The 17901-nt window shown below is 38.8% G+C and overlaps 1 protein-coding gene across 1 annotated transcript in view; it reads left to right on the top strand.

Annotated features, from left to right (window-relative positions):
- The first annotated feature begins 1220 nt into the window (after nucleotides 1-1220).
- CENPF (centromere protein F) overlaps nucleotides 1221-17901 on the top strand; it is a 43679-nt gene continuing 26998 nt past the window's right edge. Inside the window, exons 1-8 of the mRNA XM_075147079.1 lie at nucleotides 1221-1287; nucleotides 2298-2502; nucleotides 3899-4095; nucleotides 6328-6443; nucleotides 8349-8440; nucleotides 11227-11494; nucleotides 13011-13213; nucleotides 15940-16065. Coding sequence (XP_075003180.1) covers nucleotides 2341-2502; nucleotides 3899-4095; nucleotides 6328-6443; nucleotides 8349-8440; nucleotides 11227-11494; nucleotides 13011-13213; nucleotides 15940-16065 — 1164 coding nt within the window. The 5' untranslated portion in view covers nucleotides 1221-1287; nucleotides 2298-2340. The remainder of the gene's footprint in view (nucleotides 1288-2297; nucleotides 2503-3898; nucleotides 4096-6327; nucleotides 6444-8348; nucleotides 8441-11226; nucleotides 11495-13010; nucleotides 13214-15939; nucleotides 16066-17901) is intronic.

A 17901-nucleotide genomic window follows, 5' to 3' on the forward strand; every position in this document is an offset into this window, starting at 1 on the left:
GTTTTGTTCTGTGGCTAGTTTAGAGATTTTATAACAATGTGCTACTGAGTTTGTTGCACCATATTTATTTCTAATAAGAGCTCTTGCAAGCTGATTGGTGAGCTGTTTAACTTATCAAGGAAGATTTAACCCAATTTCCTAAATATGATTAAAAGAACAGTGCTCGAGTAAATATTCTCAGAATGATTACGAGAGGCAAGATGTTTTATTAAGTGGAATAATAATCAGGTCAGTAATTCTCAGACTCTGATGGAAAACACCATTTTGTTTCAAACCGCCCGCCCCCCCCTCAGGTCACTCGGGCCCCTCGGGTACCCAGGGAAGTTCACAGCAGCTTTAAATTCCTTAAGTCGTCGCTGTTGCCATTTGCATTCAGTGACCAGTGTTAGAAAACAGTTAGAAAAAGTGTTTTTTACTTTGTGTTTCTATTTTAGGGTAGAAAATGTGCAGTATTGGGCTGAAGCGCCTTCCCCCCCTCAAAAAACCCCAACCTCCAGGAGCAGTTTGGGCAGAACTGCATACTGAACCACTCCGTGATCCTTCTGTAGATCTTTTCATGTGAATGGGTTCTCATCAGGACGGCATCGGGACACGTCCCTTTTCTTTTTCAAAACTCAGGTTCTCTGTGGGATCGGGAAAGGGATTTTGAATAAAAGGTCTGACGCTGTCCTTACACCCCCACCCCCTCTCCGACACCTGCTGCCCCTCCGGCTGCGCTTTCCTCACAGCCCTTTCCTCCCCGCCCCGCCGGGCCGTACCGCGGGGCTCTCCCGGTGATTTGGCTTTGCGGGAGGACGTCGATCACGCGGTTTCGCCCCCCTGCGGCGGTGCCCGGGGCGGCGGTCGGGGCTCCCTCACGCCGGGTCGCCCCGCCCGGTTGTGGGCAACGGCCTCCGAGGCCAATCACGAGCCGCCTCCGCCTCGCCCAAGCGCTGCCACCTCCAATGGAGTTTGAATGCTTCCGAACCAGCCAATCACGAGGGCCTGCGACCCGGCGCTGCGCCCTCATTGCTAACGAGGCGAGGTCCGCATGGCGAGCGGCGTCGCGGCGGGACCAATGAGCGCGCTCGGGAGTGCCATTGCTTGAGCGTGCACAAACGGCCGCCGGGTCAGCGGCAGCTTTGAATTGCGGCGGGGAGCGCGTCCTGGCGCGGCGTGCGGCCGCGCTCCGCTGGTCGCCACCGGCGGTGAGGGTCAGTGGGAGCCGGAGCCGAGGGAGCCTGACTGACTGACAGCCAGCAGCCGGGGTTTGGGTGACTGCCGCTGGGCCCCCGTCGGCGTTTAACAGTGAGTGAAGGTCGGGCGGGGGCTCGGGGCGGCTGTCCGCCTCTGCGGGGGCATCAGGCAACCCAGGGTGGGCCGGCGCGCTCGCAGTGCCGTCCGACGACGCCTTAATAGAGCGGGTAAGCGCCGTTAGCAGGGCACGGCCCCCGGTTTTCCCCTCGGGCGGGGGTGCCTGCGGTGCCTGCCTTCGGCGCGGTGTGTCCCCGTGAGGGGACGGCGTGCTGCCGTCCGTCAGGCGGCAATGCCGGGGAGCCGCTCCCTGAGCCGAGGGTCAAGCCCAGTGAGGTTCGTGACACCCCGAGCCCCCCAGTCCTGGGTGGGCTCTGTCCGTCCGTCATTGACCTCTAGTTTTAGTTATTTTGAGGGAATTTTTCTCTCGCAAATAATCTCTGAGCTGTGCTGGTGCCTCGAAAAAGTAAGCCCATGCCAGATGCTGTAAAGGCGGGATCATTACAACAACAAAAAAATAAAATGGTATGAGTGTGTCAAACTTGTATTTAAGGACTAAGGGTCGTACAGCTGTTTCTGCCAGTAGAGAGCAGTCTCAGTGCCCCGAGCTCAGCAGTGTTAGTTTGAAAAACTTCTGTAAAGAAAGCAGCGTAGCTGCCACCTAAAACAAAGCCATGGGTTTTCGCAAGGCTTTCAGGTTAAACACCACCGAAGTACAATGCAGTCGTAAGTGCTAATGACTTTCTGCAATGTGAACATCAAAATAAGACGTGGAGAGAAACTTTCTGAAATACAATAGTCAAATGCAATTATAAGAATATAAACCCTGTTGTTGTTAGGAGATTGATTAACGTGAGGTTTTAAAATCTCATCTTAAATGGACAGAAGCGTGTCAAAATAGGACCTAATATTAAAAGTTGCTGCTTGGTGTTTAGATCAGGAAGACTGCACAGTTGTGAAATACTGTATTCTAATCGCTGCTAAGCTTGAAAATGGAATTGATTTAAAAGGGAGGCTTATTTAACCTCTTTCAAGGTCTAATTGTAGTTGTCTTTTTGTTTCAGGTGTAGTACTATCCATTTTGTATTAAACAAGAATCCTGTCACTATGAGCTGGGCTGTGGAGGAATGGAAAGAAGGCCTCTCCCCCAAAGTCCTTCAGAAGATTCATGAGCTGGAAAGTCAAGTAGACAAGCTTAAAAAGGAGCGTCAGCAAAGACAATTCCAGTTAGAGTCGTTGGAGGCAGCTTTGCAAAAACAGAAACAGAAGGTAACATAGGTACTGCGGTAATTCCCCTAAAATGCCATTTTCCATGCCAAACGCAGTTATAAAAATTTATTATCTGGTTGTTGTTAGGGGGTTAATGTTTTACTTCTTCCCACTGACTGACCGGAAAGGTAGCATAGAAATATAAACTGCTTATCTTCATCTTACTTCATATTCATCACATTCTCCCTTCTGTTTAGTTCTCATTGACTGTTAATAGGATTCCTACGTCCTATCTGTGTTTGGCATGATTGTCCATCTCTAGGTGTTTATGTTTACATTGAGGCTTTCCTACCTCTCTTTATGATTAGGAAAAGAAATTACTTTATTGTTATGTCTGTTGAAAATCTTGAGAATGACTAGGCGTGTTTTATATAACAGAACTGCAGAGTTGACAGCCTCTTACTGTTTCACCTTGTCTGCAGATACCTATGATTTTTTACCTAGTTTATGTAATTCTCCATTTTTTTTCCTTGTAGGTACTGTATTTTGGGATTTGGTTTTCTTTTTCTTTTTTAGGGCTGTAATTTTACACCTCATCTGACTCTACCCTGTCAGCCCTCTAGTCAGGAAACCAGAGAGCCTCTTGGTCAGGGTGCTGCCATGCTTCAGATCAGAAGTGACCCATTTGGTTGAATTTTGTTTTGTAATGTTTGAATACAGCTCAGAGGCAAATTACAAAGGTTGCCTTTTATTCCCTTTAGGCTGCTACAACTTTCTAGCAAAACTTAAGCCCAGTAGTTTTCTTTGAGTTTCTTTCTGTGAGTTTGCGGGTACTTATTTCAACATTTCAACCGTCCAGAGGAACTGCTGCGCTCCCCAAACAAAAAGAAGGGGTGCACTTGAATAGGTGTTCTTTAAAAATCTCGGAAGCAGCAGCTAATACACACTACTTTCTAGTCAAAAGAATAACATTGTGCAAAGATGTAGTCTGACTTTAGCCTGCCCCTCAGAAGTTGGAGGGGAGGAGAGGGACATCTCTACTGCCAGGCTCTATTTCCAATTTCAAAGCTGTGACTTTTCATAATCATCGTGCATTCTTTGTTTAGTGAGTCAAGGTATTCTGGTCGCTAAAGTTGATAGGCTGGAAAGAGAAGCGAGATGATCAGTGAAGAATGTGGATAGTGTGGATTATTAGTATTTAAGGATTGAGGAGTTTTTTGATGAGCTTGCGTCTAGTCAACGAACAGAAATTGTTAATGTCACTGAGTTGAATTTTAGGAAGTGTGGTTTTGTTCACACCCGAGAATATTTAAACAATGTGTATATCTGAGGCTTTCAGTCCTGTCAGGACTTTTAAATGCTAGGAAGAAGTAAATTTTGTGTTATTAAAATAATAATTGCACAGAAGCATAGAGAGGACTTGAGACATTTTTGAAATGATCTATATTCCAACTAGGTTGAAAATGAAAAAAATGAAGCTGCAACACTAAAAAGAGAGAACCAGAGCTTGATGGAATTGTGTGATAGTCTTGAGAAAGCAAAGCAGAAAATTTCACATGATCTTCAAGTAAAAGAATCTCAAGTCAACATTCAGTCAGGGCAGCTGAATTCCAGCAAGAAAGACATCGAAAGGCTAGAACAAGAACTGAAAAGGTGAGGACTTGCTGTATGTCTCTAACCTATGTACAATGATTATTTTCTCATGTTTTGCTTATTTAATGTGTCCTTCATGGTCTTCTAGTTTCTCTTCATCTCATAGTTAATTCAGATTTTGTGACCAAAATCTCAAAACATCGGCCTGTTTTTACATGCAGACATGCATATACTTCTACATAAATCTGTGTGCCACTTGAAGCCGTTAGCACTTATAGTTCCTGTTTAATTTGGGGGAATTCTGCAGTGTCATGTGAAAATGGAGTCATTCATTCTGTGATTTTAAACAAAACAAAAAAACCCAAACCAAAGCAAAAAAAGCTAGCACAACTGAGTTACTTGGCAAAAGTAACCTGCAAAGAGCTTGGAGTTGCAAGGAAAGTACATGGACAATTCAGTCTGTAAGATCAAGTCTACCAATAAAATATGACTGCTAGAAGAAAAGCAAGCAATGGTGCTGTGACTGAATCACTGAATACAGTTGCTTTAATAAAGAAGTGCCTAATTCATAACACCTCAACTTGTAAACACTGTTACTGAGACAGTGTGTATGTACTGTCTGTAGAGGTGGAATGCAATTCATGCAATAAAAGAATCTTCTGTAATGCAGGCACATCTAAAATCCTTCATCTGAGGATGCTACACAAATGGAACAGTTGCCCATAGCAAAGTGAATGTGGTCATCTATTAGACTTGCTCTCATACTAGAGGCACCCTCCATTCTTGAATAAAAGTATTTCTGAAACTTTGTGTGCGTCAGTAAGGCTGAGAATCCTGCCTATGCAATAAACTGTTGTGCTAGTACTAGTAATGCAGAATTACTGTCACAGAAAGGAGTGAGTCTGTGATACCAGGTTTCTTAATAGTTTGGTTTTGGTTTGTGGGTTATTGTGTGTGTTGTGTTTTTTATTTCCATAGCCTGAAGTATGTCTGCTTCCTTTAACTTTTGGATGGTACGCCTTATACGTGCCCTAATAGAAGCAAATAAATGGGAAGCTGTGCTGGTCTTTCTGTTTCAGCGTTTGTGCCCACTCCCACACCCCACCCCACCACCCCACCTTGGGAAAACTAAAGATAGTTAAAGTATTTGACTGCTGTAAGAAGATTCTAAATTTCAACAAAACAATTTATGGCATGTAGAAACACCAGCTTTGTGTAAGGAGTTGCCGAGATCTGTCAAAGAAGAATCTAGTGAGATTCAACAGGGTTGATAGACCCACACTCATGTTTTCTGTATCTGCTGTCAAATGTTGGGCCAGAGAGGTTGCAGGCTAAGGGTGTGTGTCCCATTTATCCATTCCGATTCCAAATTAAGTCCAGTTTACTGAATTCCCTCCTTCCCATTATATTACTTTGCATAGCTATCCACTACAAAAGATCATCAGTTACTACATGTAGCTTGATCTTGGCAATTGGTTTCGGTTTTGTATTTGGTTCTGTTTTGTTTTATGCTGATAACTGATCATTTACCACTTCATAGCAACTGACAGCCCACTGGGAGAGGTGTTCGTGGTGTTGTGCTGTAAAAGGGAGGGGGAAAGGGAAAGGCAAGTAAGTTATGGAGTCACTAGTGTGATGGGCTGTAGCCTGGAACCATTGTCTTATCGACCTCTGCTTGCTGGGCAGGACAAAAGTTGCTGTGTAACCTCCAAACTAGTTATCTGGTTTCATTGGATGAGCTTGTAACTCTTCACGCTCACAAAAGTCACTGGAATGGGTGGTCTGCTGTGGTGTTTTGGGTAGCAGTGTAAATGGTACATGTGAAAAGTACACTGTTGGGTGGAGGGTATTCCTTTCCATTTTCATGAGGTATGCGTAGGTTTCTCAAAGTGCGCAGTATCAGAACACAGAATAAAAGTAGTATGTTTCCTACCATAAAGATGCTTCCTGAAGAGTAAGAGTTTTATTTTTCCAGTGTTTACAGTGATTTGGGTGTGTTTAGCTGGACTACAGCTTCATACAGTGAGATCCTAAGCAGTTCTAACTGACTTTCATCTGTTTTGAGTTTGTTAGTTTGTGGTTTTTTTTAGCTTTGACTCCTATGTAATTGATTAAATATGAAACTCTAAATAAAATATATTCTTCATATTTCTGTGTTACAGTACCTAAAAATTTTCAGTGGATGTATCTTGACTTTATCTTTAAACTAAGTTCTTATAATCATCTTAAAAATAGATAATTAACCTTTTAGTTTCCATTATTAATTTCTGCTGCTGCTTCTTTCCTAAACAGATACAAATGTGAGCTTGAGAGAAGTCAGCAAACATCGATTGCAGGAGACTTATCATTCAGTGGCACTCCACAGAAAAGTTTTACTGCTCCTTTAACACCAGTTCAAAGTCATAATGGTAAATTATTTTTTTCTTTGTCTAGCACAGATAAGTTAACTGTCAGTTTTCTTGGAAGATGGAGTAGTATTTTGAACATTACACTTGTACTGAGTTGCCTGGTCCCTATTATATAGCTTATTATGAGCGTGTCTAATTCACAGTACCATAGGTTCCAAGTTTAAAAATTATTAGTGCAGATTGGACACTTACTGCAAGTATTACATCTTGTCAGCACTGCATTGATGGACATGGAATAGTAATAGGAATATCCATCAACAGACTGTAGCAATTTTCTGAATTCCTGTTCCTAGTGTCAGCTCTTCCCTTCATGTAGTGAAGAATAAACTACTTCTTTCATGTGCCACAGGTACTTTAACTGAAGTTCAGTCAACAGTCATGTGTTATTTCTTTAGAAAATCATTTTTTTAGACTATTATTGTGCATGATAATCTGCACAATTTATGCACTGTATCAATTTCAGAGCATCACTTCTATCTTCAAATTAGTGACATCAAATAGATTTAAAATAGTTGAATGAACTGGAAAAGTGAAAGGAAGTTTCCTTAACTGGAGAACTGTTCTGGAGTTAAGTTTCCTTAACTGGAGAACTGGAGAAACTGAGTTTGGCATCTCAATCTTACTCCAATGGGAAATCTGAGATACTTTCTTCCACTCCTGTTCTTTATACATATCTGAAAAAGGGTACGGTAGTGGCAATATCAAGCATTCCACTAAGCATGGCACTCCTGAAATGGGGATTAGATTAAAATGGTTTAAATAACTGTATTTAAAATGGTATTGCTGGGGAGGTTTTTTCCTTTGAAAGCGGGAGTCTTAAATTCTTTAAGATCATAGAATCATAGGATATCTCAAGTTGGAAGGGACCCATGAGGATCATTCAGTCCAACTCCCTGCTCCGCGCAGGACTACTTAAACCTAAATCATGTGACTAAGAGCATCATCCAGACACGCCTTGAACTCTGACAGGCTTGGTGCCGTGACCACTTCCTTGGGGAGCCTGTTCCAGTGACCGACCACCCTCTCAGTGAAGAACCTTTTCCCCATGTCCAATCTGAACTTCTGCTGATGCAGCTTCATTCCATTTCCTCGTGGCCCATCGCTGGTCACCAGAGAGAGGAGATCAGCACCTCCCACTCCGCTGCCCCCCCTTGAGGAAGTTGTAGCCTGTGATGAGGTCACCCTTCAGCCTTCTCTTCTCCAAGCTGAACAAACCAGGTGACCTCAGCTACTCCTTGTAAGTCTTGTCCTTGAGACCTTTCACCATCTTGGTCGCCCTCCTCTGGACACAACCTAATAGTTTGATGTTCTTCTTATATTGATGCACCCAAAACTGCACACAGTCCTGAAGGTGGGGCTGCACCAGTGTAAAGTGGGACAATCACCTCCCTCAACTGTTCCCTAGAATGCTACAAAGCATTCTAGTTCTAGAATTTTCCTGAGAGTTGTAGAATTATATACAAATTCAAGAAAAGGGAAGTAAGACTTTTGTTTTGGACTAATATGCTCGTCTTAAATTTCAGCGGAAGAATCCTAAATAAATTCTTTGCCCAATTCCTATATAATGTAACACATCTATGTTATATATATTTTTTTTAACATGCATATATATAATATATATACACACAATACATTTGAGACAGAGATTAAAATAATAAAATTCTGGCATTGGATCCTTACTTTTAACAGTTGTGTTTTCATTCTAATGTCAAGTTCCAGATATCCCACCAGTGTACTTTTGAGGTCCTAAATTACTGCATGTATTGTATATACAATTGTTTCTTCCCCATGGTCTGACACTTCTGATAGCTGTTCATTTTTATCATTTCTGTGATAGCAACAGGCTGGAAAAGATACCTATGTACTAAGTTATGTTATAAAGAAGTATTCATCATGTCTTTGTAGATGCTAAGTTTGAAGAACTAGAAGAAAAATACAAGAAAGAAGTACAAGAAAGAAAAAAGCTAGAATTAGAACTGAGAACCATCCAGGTTAAAGTAAGTATCTCTTGAGAATGGTATGTGTGATACCTAAGAAAGTAACTACTGAGTGAACTTGGAAAATGGAGTGGAAAACTAGTGAAATATATTTTATATCCCTTAAAGTACAATTAAAAAAAAAAATAATCTGTGCGTACTGCGCTTCAGAAGTAATCTTGGAGAATCCAGAAAAACCAGCATAATTGAATAGTAAAGCAAAGAAGGACATTAAAAATGAGAACACATCCTTCATAAACTGAAAGTCTCGTGCAAGCAAGGACAAGAGAAAACAGCGTCACTTTTGCCAAGTTAAATATGATAGAATAATAAAATAACCTTGAAAAGATTATGAGAAATAACTCGCCTAGCAAATAAAAACTAGTAAATTTTTCAAACACATAAGTAGTAGGAACTGTATTAGGGAATCTCTGAGGCCAATAGATGATTAAGATGTGAAAGCCCTCCAAGGCCAGAAAAAAGGGCCATTGCAGAAAGCTGACATCATTTTTTATTTCGTATTTACTATCTAAAGGCTTAAAAAGTTTTCTATATCGGAGCCTTTCTTTATTGGGGTTGAATCTGTGGCATAGCCTCAAATTGAAACGTCAGAAGTAGTCTTAAAATAGATTGATAAAGTTAATAGTAATAGAAAAAAAGATTACCAGATACAGATAATATTTACCCATTAATTGATAGGGCACTGCAGTGTGGGACTGCTGAATCGCTATGATGTGTGACTAGTGTCATTCTTCTCTTGACACTGGAAGGTGACAAGGATGATACCATTTTTTAAAAAAAGCTTACAGTGCTGATTCCTGGAAACGTAGTTTAGTCAGGCCAACTTTTTGTTCAGGGCAAACTGTAAGAAACTTAAAGCAATACGTTTATTGATGCATATGTAGGTATGGTGTATGGAAAAAAGATCAACCATTTATTTGTAAAGGGAAATCGTACCTTACATATTTTCAGAGTTTTTGGTTTTTTTAAGAATAAATCAGAGAATGTGTGAATTAAGTGTGACTCGGTATAATGTCATTGGATATCCACAAAACACTGAAAAAACGAAACAATTTTGATAAGGGGGAGTTCTTCTTCGGAATTTAAAGGTAAAGATTGAGGGCAGTGGCAATAAATGGTGAGTTTTTGCAGCTGGGGAATGATCAAGAGTGGAGCCTGAAAAGGATTGGTAAAGAGAACTGTGCTATTCAGCATATTCATTAGTGATCTGAAAAAGAGTTGAATAATATGGTTGAAGACAACACGGTATTTTTTTTAATATTAAATAATTGCAGTAATTAAGATGGTAAGTAAAATTCAGCATTAAAAAAAAAGTCAAGTAATGCATCTGGAAAACATAATCTGAACAATGCATACCCAGTACATTCAGGCTCCAAATTTAATGAAATTATTCCAGGAAGCAATTCAGTAATTATTGTGGCTAGTTCTCTGCTGAACACAATATTGCAGTTTTCAATGATGAAAAAGAATTTTTTAGGAAAAGAATTAAGAACTAATGAGAAAATATTCTTTGCTCATGTGTAGCCAAATGGCTCTCACATCTTGAATATTCCTTTCAAATTCTGTTCATCTCATCTCCAAACAGATATGGCAGAAGTGGATGGTACAAAGATGAGGGAGGATCAAGAGAGGAAACAGGGAGTGGTCATTTTCCTGCTTTTTATAAGGCATAATGGCAGTACCAGCTCTGCAGACTCAGAACAAAAACTATTTTATTACACTGCACGGTGTTAAATGGCAGAACTCTTTGTCACAGAATATTGTAAAAAGGCCAAAATGCAAACAGATCCAGAAGAGAGAGTACATGTACAGTATTTCAGTAAAAACATTTATTAATTCCCCTTAATCTCCTGCATTCAAACTTTTGTCTCAGAAACTCTGTAAATTTAAATGGCATATAAGGGGAATGATTACTATATGCATGGTTAGGTTTTTATTCTCTTTATCTATAAACAAGTTACTTTACAGGATTGGACACAGCATTCTGGATAGATAGATTTCTGGTTTTAGCATAGCTATTCCTACGTAATAACATATTCTCTGGTTGGACTGAGAAGTCATACTGGGTATTACCTGGTTTAGGGCTTTAATTTAAAAAAAAAAAAAAATCAAATGAGAGGCATTTGAAAATCCAGTTAAAAAATACAATAGGGGCTTTACTATTTGAGGGGTTTTTTTTCACTTAAGAAGGAGAAAAAAAACCACCTAGTATTTTGGCTCTGTTTAATTTTTCTGTAGGAAGAGGTTGAAAGCTGGTACTTGGCATAGTTTATTATTGCAATTTTGGAGTATTCTGTGTGTATAAGTTTAAATAAATAATTCTGAATTTACCTGTGTTTGTCCAGACGAACTAAATGGAGGTCAGATATCAGATATGTTAGTCTAGATTTCTATATTTCTTGCAGCTTACTTATGTCAGTACTTGCCTGTAAAAATGTAGGCTTCAACTTTGGAAACTGTAGGAGGTAAATGATGAGATCTCTCTTGAAAAAGACAAAAATCTGGGTATGTTACTTATAAAGATACACAGATCGAACTACTTTTTTTGAGATTCCGGTTTGTGTTTATAAGCATCAGCTATTTTTGGATACTTGGGCTAAAGTTATTTAATTTATATAGTATAAAAAATAATTATATGAATCAGTAGTTTATACTGGTGGATGATGTGATGTTATTAAAATGTGAAATGACCACGACCTATTATCTACTTTTTAATAAATTAATTATTTTGTTATATGTTGGATACGGAGATGTGTAAAGGTAGATCCTTTTTTTCTTGAACACAGAAAATAAATCGGCCTCATCCTCCAAGCTCTTTGAGTCACAGGGAGATTGCTCGTCATCAGGCTTCCTCATCTGTGTTTTCATGGCAACATGGAAAGATACCATCTAGAAATCAAGAAACACCTGCAAGGGGAAGTTCTACAACATCCTCTTTTCCATGGGAAAAAGAAACAAATTCTAGTATAATATCAGAGAAGAATGAGTTCAACAACAGCTTTGCTGAGAATTGTAATTCTTCACTCGTGATCCAGCTAAGAGCACAGAACCAAGGTATCTGATGTATTTCTTTAAAACCCAGAGGCAGTATCCTATATGGTTTCATGAAAGCTGGTGTGTGGATAGTAAAGAGGTATTGAAAATAATGCTTGAGCTAGGAAAAGAGAAAGATACCTGTTGTTGCCTTTGGCAGCTAGCCCAGTTGGCTGCTGGTGTGTGTGTTTTCAATGATCGGCCAGTACATTGGGATTATCCACAAGCTGTGGTATCTTTTACATAAGGGGTGTGAGAGTTAGAAGGGAGGATGTTGTATTTTTGGGGTAGGTAGGGGACATCATATAAAAGGAAAATGGCCTTCTCCAATAATTCCATTGCTCATGGAATAATTCTCTTAAAACAGAGTTAGAAAACTCTTCAGGATTGCATTACATCTCACTGTTAAGTTCAATTATATTGCTTCCTTAATTTTGTATGACTCTTGAGATTTATAGCTGAGCAATACCTGTGTTAAAAATTCATTGATTGAACATGCTTAATGTGTAACTGAGTTGGTCCATAATGGATGTTACTGGAAGCAATGAAGTATGGTGCAAAAAGTACAATGAAAAAGCAAGATATGATTTTGTATTGCACATATTGACATGAAGAAATACTTATTCCTGACATCTGATAGTCGGAAGAGAGCAAATAGTTGGTTTATTGTGGATTTGGTGAACATTTACGTAGGCCTACTATTTGGACCAGCTTTTCCACTAACTGTTTCTTGTAGGACTGTTTTACAAGTTCCTGTACTCTCCAAACTGTTTATTCAAATACCTACATGTAAAACTTCAATCTAGGTGGCATTTTCAACTTGGAAGCCATATAAGTTTAGCATCAGGAAGACAGGTTTTTTTTAACAAAAAGAATTACCAGATAATAATTCTGGATAACACTCCCTGTAGTTGACTGATGTTTTCTACAGTAAAATTATGTTGTGATTTTGGAAGGTAAACTCTTATTGATGTATATTGTGACCAGATCACTTGGTTTTGCTTTATATGTATGCTGCTTTGGGACAGGAAAAAAATTAAAATATGAAATACTGTATTTACAGGTGCTGAAAAGCCTCTTGGAAGCAGAGGCTTACTGTTGCCCCAAACAATGTTTGTAGTGGATATCTTTCCTTTTAAAAATAAAAAAATTAAAATAGATATGTCAAGTGACATGTTCCTCTGTGTTTAAAAACAACAACAAAAATAAACAAACAAAAACAAACCAGCGAGGAACAAATTGTCTTTGCCTTTGCAGCATTTGTGCCTGACCTAGCATTTTGCTGTGGAAATTATTGATTGAGTCAACTACCTTTCGGTCTTGTTAGTTTTAGTCATTGATGTAGTAGTAGAAGAGAGTTGAAACTTTTGTTTTAGCTTGCTGAACATTTTACAGGGTGTCTGCCTGTGTCAGGAGCTTGAGTTGTTATCACATACTAAATATTTTAGAAGGTGTAGACACTTAGAAATTTGAGTACCTGCAAGACATACCTTTCAAAGCAGAAAGTATCCTTAATCTTTATTGCTTTTAAATTCAGAGTTAAATTCCACTGTTAAAGACCTAGAACAACAACTGCAAGCTCAAGAAAAAGTGAAGACATCCCATATGAATAAACATCAAGAGACTGAACTGGAGCTGGACAGAATGAAGTTGGAATTAACAGAGAAGGATAAAGTTCTGAACAAAACCAGAGATAAACTGACTCAAATGAGAACACAACTTGATCGAGCTACCACACAGGTAAAATGTTGCATCACATATCTTCTGACTGTCCTTACAATTCATTCCCAGTATTAATGTGTGTCAGTTTTCAGCCACTTTAGTAAGAACCAAGGTTCTCAGATAAGTTTCTTGAGCATCTGCTGAGGATCGACTTTTGAGAAGTACATGTTAGTTTGATTATATATTACCTGTAAAAATGTAAATACTTGTAAGCAGTCGCCCATTTTCTGGAAGATTCTTATACCACCTGAAGAAATATTTTTCATCCTCAGGCAAGATTGACTGCAATTCTGAAAAATATTTTCTGATCAAGTTGCATAGAGCAACAATGACATCTGGTGGCAATTTGTGACCTTAAATAGACTCCGTTATGCAACTTTATCTGAAAATCAGTATCTGTTGCTTATACTACAGGATGTTGTGGGGGCATAATCTTTGGATAGTTAATTACTGGTGTAAAATAAAATCTAGGTAAAATGTCATGCAAGGTTGAGAATGTATGTAGTTTCTAAATGGGATTTCACGACCTAATCCTAAGGAGTTTGGATTTGTAGTAAAAAACCAATAGGATAGTACAATTTGCTTAGTCAAGAATTTACAGAGTGTATTTAAATACATACATATAAAAATGTGAAATGCTTCAGATTTTTGCTCATAATCATGTGAAGAAGAAAAACATGCCAGTGTTTAAAATAACTTAATTCAAACTGCAGAAAATAACAAGAAAGACGTTTTCTCTTTTTCTTGATTAATCAAGTTGCATTACCTTCCTAAAGTCCTTTTTCACAGCGTTTGACAAACTTGAAAGTAGTGCACAGACATCATAATTCCTTGAATCTTCATATTTACATTTATCTTTTTACTTTTTTTCCTACTACTTTGATTCATCTACAGGATAGGAAAAAAGACTTTCTGTGTGTATTTTCTTGTAGCCTGAATAATAAGTGTTATCCATCTTTGTTAGTAAGTTTCTACATGCTACCGAAGTATATTGGAAAACTGCTGTTTCCCACAACTCCTATATTGGTCCTTAAAAAATAAACCTTTGCATATTGAGGGTTAATCAGTCTGCCTTTCGAGAGAGATGGCAACATTCGTCTGTTGCTGTCTCTGCGAGGAACTGGTTTAGGGGAAGTCTTGGCTGGGGGTGAGGTAAAATCATATTCTTGACACAGTCCATTGACTACGTAAAGGCACTGTCATCATGGTGAGTTTGTGGCAAGACAGCTGTCCCAACCTAACAGCTCAATTCCTCTGAAGAGGTCGATCTTTTAATTTATTTGATTCCCCAAATGACCTGATTCAACTTCCTAAACGATTAGGATATTACGTATTTAATTTTGCCTTGTTAATTTTCTATGTGTTTAAGAGAGCTGAATTTTTTTACTAAGGAATCAAAGGGGCATTAAATCCAGCACAAGCGAAGGAGCAAGGTTGTATAGCTAGGAACATGCCTGGGGAAGGACGAGGAGTAGGACTGACTGGCCCCATTTGAATTGAGGCGCAGGCCATCCTGAAGGTGCAGCGCAGCATCTTGTCCTGGAAGGTTCCTTTGGTCCTGCCATCTGAAGGCTGCTCCTTTCTGTTCTGTTTTGTCTTTCTCACACTGAAATTGGATCTCTGCCTCCCTCCCGGGCTTTGGATGTAGAACTGCATTGAGATTGTGGACTTTGGTTTCCTGCCTCATAGCCTGAATTTAATTTTGGCACACCTTTTGTGCACTTCTCTGTCACTGGTACTATTCATAGAGCTTGACTACTGCACCTTCTCTGTGGTATCAAGTATTTTCACATCTTGTGAGGTCTTCAGCCCTTCTGCAGGCAAGTTTCCATGTGATCTTAGAGGAGCTCACAACCCCTGCAGTCTGTGCCTAATAACCAGACATCCCAATACTACTACCTGCTTCTTATTTTCTTATTACACAGATGGACTATTGTTTCACTAACTCATTAAACAGCCCTTGTTGCCGTTTTCCTTACCACCTGGGGGAAAAAAAAAATATTGTACATATTTTGCATTAACAGATTGTTTTTGGAATAAAAATGTGGTTTTGTGTTCAAGGAGTTAAGTGGACATTGCTTCACTCTCTTAGGTAATGTAATATTAACATAATAAACTGAATTAGATAACAAGCTGACATACTTTTAATGTGGAGGTTAACCTAGAACACAGGTTACTGGTTTTTTTTTTAAATTAAACTTTAAATTGTGAAAAACACACTTGTGTTGTTGTTGAAGTAGACTGAGATAGTTGCCTCTTTTTTCCAATTCAAATCAATGTGCTGAATCACTCTGAAATTCAGTGGAATATCCAGTTATTTTCAGTCTAAACATGTAGTTTAGCAGTTAGTAGTCATTCTTTAGTTCATAGCAACCTAAGGGACTGAAAATATAATCTTTTTTTAGTGTCAGATACAGTACATTTCTGTAGACTGTCAAAGACACTGATTTTCTGAAGATGTTTTTTTGTGTGTATGTGTGTATACACACGTGTGTGTATACACACACCTAACTATATACATATAAGTATATATATTCTCTCTTTATATAAATATGTATTATCACTAACATAAGCAAGTATGAATTTAGTACTTTGAATTGCTAAGAATTTATATGGCTAAAGTTACACTGTAGGTTACATGAATGTTAGAACAATTGTAGTCGGTGAAATCAGTCTTTTTATAAATTTAAATAAAATGTCACTTGCATTTTTAACACTTGTAATTGATAACTAAATTATTATAGGTCCAAATGATGGAACAGAAGGTGAAAAGATTGTCAGAAGAACTGAATTGCCAAAGACAAAATTCTGAGAGTGCTCGTCAGTCTTTAGAACAGAAAATAAGGGCAAAGGAAAAGGAATACCAACAGGTGAGGCAAGAAGAACTTTTTAATTTTGACTTCCTAAGGAGATGAAATCACATGGCTTAGTTTGTGTATCTGCTTTTCAGTTAATTGCAATCACATTTGATAGAGAGGTAGAAGTTGCAATGGTAATTGAAAAACTGAAAACAAACATCCCAATAGAGGGGAGAGGCTGTTGGAGAGATGCAGAATTATGTTAGTATTCACTGGACAATAGAGAACATGTGGAGAGACCCAACTGAGATACAAATCCATGAGAAACTAGGCTTCATTGTTCACAGAATTATGTATATGTGAGTTCAAACTTAATAACTGACTTAGTTATTTCTGTGGAATCTGAGTTAATTTTTCATGCATCTCGCACACAAGAAAATAATGTCTTTAGGATTATATCTCTATTATTCTAATATTCTAATTTTCGTTCATGCTCAGAAGATGGTAAAATATGGGATTAGCATAAGTGTCTTCCATTTCCTTTGTGCCAGCTCTTGCAGAGAAACAAAGTGTAGCAGTATCCCAGGAACTTTTCTGGAGTGAAGTTATGTTTAGCATTAACACTGATTTGGATTAGGTCTAAATTCTTTTGTATTTTTCTTTTTAAGCTTAATAACATAATCAGTGTTAGGAAATCCAAGACATAAATTTGGAAGTGATAGTGCCATTTCAGATGGGCATTTTAAGTTTGCTTTAGGGATTGGGTAAGGGCATTGCCCTGAAGAAGACTGCTGTTGTGTCAAATGTTTAACCTGAAACATTTTCTCCAAGGTATATCCAGAAAGATTAAATAATTGGCAGCAGAATTCTGCTGGAGAGGCTAATGAACAGTGCTGCTACCAATGCTCTTGAGGGAAAACGTGGTTTCACAGTTTGTTAGTCTAGCTGCTAACCCAGGATCTCAAAGAGATACTGAACCTTGTCTAGAAGTGGTAAATAAGAACTGATCTTTGTATTTGAATAGTTGTAGCATGAAAAAAACACTGTTGAAAGATTCAAATATAGCAGTCATTGTATTCATCAAAAGATGGGTTGGAAGGCCTATGAACCTTCTATTATGATTTCTCCTTACAAACCCAGTCCATACTGGCTCTGCTATGCCTGATGCATGCTGCTTGGGCACTGGCACTCTATTCAGTGGGATCATTTAAGAATATGGTATTTCTGAGACATCGTTTCAGAGAAGCAGCACATCATCCTCCACATGGGTTGTTTGTTTAACGTTTATTTATTTATAATATTTGGCTGTCAAGTCCAATTTAAAGGCTCTGTTTTACACATTCTGGCATCCAAATTTGTGTAATACTGTGGAAATTCTGATCAGTGCGTTTTCCTCAGGGAGGGATTCTTCCCTTCTGTGAAATCTAGATACTGGTGCTGGTCCTATTGAATTCCATCCTGTAAAGCCTTGCTGGTGTGTTCCTTATTACATTTCTGTTTCTAGAAGGCAGGTAAGATCCAGGAATGCATTTCATGAACTTTCAGGAAGGCCTGAGAAGCTCCGGGCCTTGTTCCAAGATGGTAACACAGGCTAATTTCAGAGTTGTGCTTGCATCAGGGCATAGTTTCCAATGTTCTCTCTCAAATTTTATTTCAATGTTTCCATCCAAGCTTCAAATTGAAAAGGTGAGATTTGTGTCACCTTACTTCAGACATTTGAAATCTAGGTGTCAGTCTAAGCCTGTTACTTAGACCTCTACTTTACTCTGCAGAGATAGAGGCACCTTCAGAAGGCAGGTTATTCCAGACACCTTAGATGTGGGTCTTCACTTCGGAACTGGCAATGGAGGAAGCCTCCACTTTTAGCTTAGATGTGCATAACTAATTTTTTGACATCTAAAACTAGAG

The sequence above is a fragment of the Calonectris borealis genome, chromosome 3 (assembly GCF_964195595.1).
Source record: "Calonectris borealis chromosome 3, bCalBor7.hap1.2, whole genome shotgun sequence".
Classification (NCBI taxonomy): Eukaryota; Metazoa; Chordata; class Aves; order Procellariiformes; family Procellariidae; genus Calonectris; species Calonectris borealis.